Raw genomic sequence first — 4638 nt, forward strand, 5'->3', positions numbered from 1 at the left:
AAAGAGACCCCATGAATTAATCAGTGCTGAGGTAGCATGGGTGTCCTAGATAGGAGTTAGTCGACAAAGGTTTGAGTGCCTACAGTCTGCCAGGCACTGGGGACACGTTACAGTCTCTGCCCTCATGACACTTATAGACTAGAGGATAAACGGACATGCAATAAATATCCGTTAAATCGTTTTTACCTGTGTCAACACTTGGAAATGCACGATATGTAGCTTGGAGCAAAGCAGCGTGTTGTTGGAGGCTGCGCGTCAGGTGGTGCGAACACTGTCCTGTTCAGACCTGGCTCAGCGTAGTCCTGAGCAGTTCGCCGCCTTCCTCTCTGGCACTGTTTTATCATCAGGAAAAGAGGAAGCGGGGCATTGGCTTTGATGACCTCCAAGCTTGTTCTCAATTCTGGGTATCTGTGGTAAGGGTTAAAAGCATCCCATTCATGTACCCCTCCTTCCCCCTACCCCAACCCCCGAAACAAAATCTATTTCCTGAAAAAGTAAGAGTCCCATAATCCCCTTTATAATCTCATGGATGATCTGCTGAGCCCTGAGGATTAGATAAGCAAGTCTGTCCATTGGGTTTGGGATGCCAGACACTGATGACCCTGGCTGTCAGCAAGGATCAGAAGCCACTTCCTTCTCATAGGCATCTTCCCTGGCACGGAGGTTGAGAGCATGAATTCTAGAGTCAGACTATCTTGAATTAACTGAGGGGCTCTCTCCCACTTACTGTGTGACCTCAAGCAAGACACTTAATCTCCTTGGGGAACAGTTTCTTCATCTGAAATACAGAGCTAACTGGGAGGATGATAGTACTCAGATAATGTTGCTGTCAGACGCAGCGAGACAGTGGATGAACCCAGAACACAAGCACTCCGTGAATGGGAACTGTCATTACCAGGATGAGAAATGGTCTCGGGGTTCCCTGAGTAGTGTTGGTAAACTGATGACCAGCCCTGGGTGGAGCTTCGAATCTGGTTAGAGGAGTTTGCAGGAGCATTAATGGGGGAACACAGCTACTTTACCATGACCACAGAAAGGAAAAACTCTACACTCAATCAAAAGGTCTGACATTGATTCTAGCTCTATGTTAACTCACTGGGTGACAATGGTCAAGTTATCCCATTTCTCTGAGTTTCAGTTAAGTTGGGACTAGTCTCATGTCAACTTGGGGCTCTTGAGAACCCAGTGAGGTCACATAAATGACACTGTTAGGGAAGGCAGGAAGTTTCATCAACGAGAGCTCCTGCCACAAAGACTGGGCTCAGAGGCAGAGAGACTGAATGGTGTTTGCTCCCTTCCCAGGCTTTCTGCAAATAGTGACTCCACACGGAGTGGGTGGTTCACCAGTACTTACTGGGCAATGAAAGGCAGTGCAGACGATGCGCTTTAACTAACATCTAGCATCTTCTTTGTAATAAATACACTTTTCCTGGATGCTGTCTTAAAATAGTATGAACAAGATGCAGGTGTGAGAGCTGACTCTTGGAGAGCAGCCCAGTGCAGGTTGGAACTGTGACGAGTCTGTGCTCCACCACATTTGGTCTGTTTCCTCCAGTGTCCCTGCCTTGCTGGAAAACCCAGCTCTCACCTCTCAACCAGGTACCTGGGTTTCCTCCTGTGCCTCACCCTAAGAAGGATAGAACCTGACTTCCTGCATTCGGTGGTCCGAGGAGACACAGACTGAAGACTTTTTCCTCCATGGGATTTTAGTTTTAAATGTCAACTTGGGTTTTTATTTGTAAAGCCTGCTAGTTCATCGGCCCTCAGTCTTCACCCTGTGTGAATCAATCAAGATTCCCTCAGTCTGTCTTTCCAGCCATTGACTCTCTTCTATTTTTTTAAAAATAAATATATATATTTTTTTTCAGTTATAGTTGACATACAATATTAGTTTCAGGTGTACAACATAGTGATTAGACATCTATATAACTCATGGAGTGATCGCCCCAATAAATCTAGTATGCATCTGACACCATACATAGTTATCACAGTATTATTGACTATACTTTATGCTATACTTTACAGCTCCACGACTATCTCATAACTACCAATTTGTACCTCTTAATCTCATCCCCTTTTTCACCAGCCTCCCCAACCCCCCTCCCATCCACTCTCTTCTAAATGTTAAACTGAACTCTGAACACTGATAGCAATGGTCTTATTAAGTGGAAACTTCTTTCCTGAATGGCTTTTGTCGCAGATAACTATCAGGGGCCAGTGTTTGTTGAACTTCTACTTTAAACAAAGCAGTAGTCAGAGCTATAGAAGACACAACTTTATAGAAAATGCAGCCTCTGTCTTTGAGGCTCTACCCTCATTCTAGAGAGGACATGATCAATCTGAATTTAATACGTAGTAAATTCCAAAGAATGATACAAGTTACACAAAGATGGCAAAAATTGGGAACCCATGAGTCAGATCGAGCCCCCACCCCCCCTAAAAAAAAAAGTTCTCACATCATCTCTGCTTTATCTTGAAAAATCAAGAGACGTGGCAGACATGACCAGCACCAGAGCACTTCACCAGCAGAGCAGCTGCCATTTGTTAGGTGGGGTGGGACTTGGCCGGCCTCACCATCCCGTGTCATCGTCTGGACCTTGGCCCACTTTCTCAGTCACCGCACTGCCTGACTCCTGTGCCCACTCCGAGTTCAGGGACCTGCTACTGCAGCTCAGAGGACAGAAAACTCGCTGTGGGCCGGATAAGATCTCACAAACCCATGGTACCTGTCATGGTTATTAAAGTCGAGGCAGGAGTTTGGTAGACAGGACAGGAAGTTTCAAACAGGGTGAGATCAGGGGCATAGGAGGGGAATATTCATCCAGGAGGCAGCATGCAGACCGTGGGCCGCGCCGAGCGTCCGCTTTGAGAAGTGGCGGGAGTAGTGAGTGGAAGCTCAGGCTGAGGGAGAATTTAGAGGCTGAGTGACTGGATCAGGCCCCCAGTGAGAGAGCTCCTGAAGGTGCACTGAGCTCCAACATGCCCCAAGGAAACCGGTGTCTTAGGAATATGCATGGGTGATACATGTGGAGGGTTAGAAGGAAAAGATGTGAAGCAGCACCATCAGCTTAGAGGTGATGCAGAAATCCAGGATGGAGGGCTAGAGGATTTGAGCCTGCTTGGAGGCATCAGGAATGAAAGACAAATGGTGGGGAGACACTGTGAGGGAAGAACCGCCAGAGCCTGTACATGATGGATATGTGGGGTGAGGGAAGGGAGGAATCAAATAAGAATCTGTAATGAGCAGGCTTGTGGGAGGGGGAGACATACTAGATTCAAGATGCCGGGAAGACTGCATCATCCCTGCCCCAGACATACAAAGAACCTGCTGGAGGGGGCCTTCCTCCCCTCCCTTCAGGAAAGACCCTCACCCAAGCCTTTCTTTCCCAGGAAAAAGATGTGACTCCAGATAAAAACCTACTGACCAAGGTGCGAGATGCTGCCCTGTGGCTGGAGACTTTGCCAGACTCCAGACCCGCCAAGCCTTCCCTCTCCACCAGCTCCTACGTCGCTGACTTCTTCCTCGCCCTGACCATCTGCAACTCCGTCATGGTCTCCACGACCTCCGAGCCCAGGCAGAGGGTGAGGACTGATGACGGTGGGGGTGGAGGGAGGAGCAGGGGCGAGGGATGAAGCCCTGAACCAGGAGATAAGACCCTTGAGCCCTGGCCACAGTGTCATCATTTCATCACTGAGACTTTGAGTAGATCTCTTACCCTTTCTGGGCCTCCGTTTCCTCATTTTAAAATGTAACTGGAAACGTTATGTATGAGACGTCTGTGTACCTTTCAGATTTTGTGTCGGTCTGTCTGCAGGGTAGATATTAAGAGCTAATATTTACCGAGCAATTGTTACCTGGCAGCCTTCAGCTGTATTATCGTCTAATCCTCACAACCCAGCAGCCCTATGAGGTATGGCTTTCGATTTCACAAGTGAAGAAACAGTGGCTCAGAGAACTTGAGTAACTTAGTAAAAGATACATGGTTAATACTTGGCAGAACCATCTCGTGTGACTCCATGCCATTATGTCCTACTGGTCTCAGCTTTTACACGGGAGTTAAATAATTAACACCACGTGCGATGTTTTGCCAATTGAGAGAGAATGCAGCTAGATGGCCATTTATAGAAGGGTATGCTGTGAATTGTTTTTTAGTACTGAAGATAGCTTTGTCTTCGATTATCCACAAACTCTCACCCAAGCTACTTTGTGACTGATGTGAATAATTGGGTGTTACATCTCATGTCTAGGAAGTCAAGAAAAAGAAGGTTCTCTCAGGCACAAACCCATAGCTTCCTCTTATTACACCCAGACCCAGACCACCTTGAAAAGTCACTTCAGTTCTGGAAAGGTCCCCAGAATATCAGAAGTCTTCGGGGAGCTTTGAGAGGCAGGTGGCGTTATCGGAGAAATTAACTCTATTTTCAAGAGGGGAAGAAGTACCCTTCTGGAAGGGCAGCATCCACCTCTCGATTTTTATATTCATGGGGAAGCTTTAGCTGGTGGGTAGCTGAAGAGCCCAACCTCTGGCGTCAGACAGAACCAGATTGGAGTCCCGGTTCTCCTACCCGCACACTGGGTGATCATGGCCAATTTATTTAACCTCTTCGTGCCTCAGTTTCTCATCCATAAATTGGGAT

At 47.2% G+C, this 4638-nt stretch overlaps 1 protein-coding gene across 1 annotated transcript in view; it reads left to right on the forward strand.

Moving 5' to 3' along the window:
* The window catches only part of ATP10B (ATPase phospholipid transporting 10B (putative)), a 90465-nt gene that overhangs the window by 48086 nt on the left and 37741 nt on the right, over positions 1 to 4638 (forward strand). Inside the window, exon 11 of the mRNA XM_011356781.1 lies at positions 3391 to 3582. Within this exon, the coding sequence (XP_011355083.1) occupies positions 3391 to 3582 (192 nt within the window). The remainder of the gene's footprint in view (positions 1 to 3390; positions 3583 to 4638) is intronic.

The sequence above is a fragment of the Pteropus vampyrus genome, unplaced genomic scaffold, assembly GCF_000151845.1.
Source record: "Pteropus vampyrus isolate Shadow unplaced genomic scaffold, Pvam_2.0 Scaffold30, whole genome shotgun sequence".
Classification (NCBI taxonomy): Eukaryota; Metazoa; Chordata; class Mammalia; order Chiroptera; family Pteropodidae; genus Pteropus; species Pteropus vampyrus.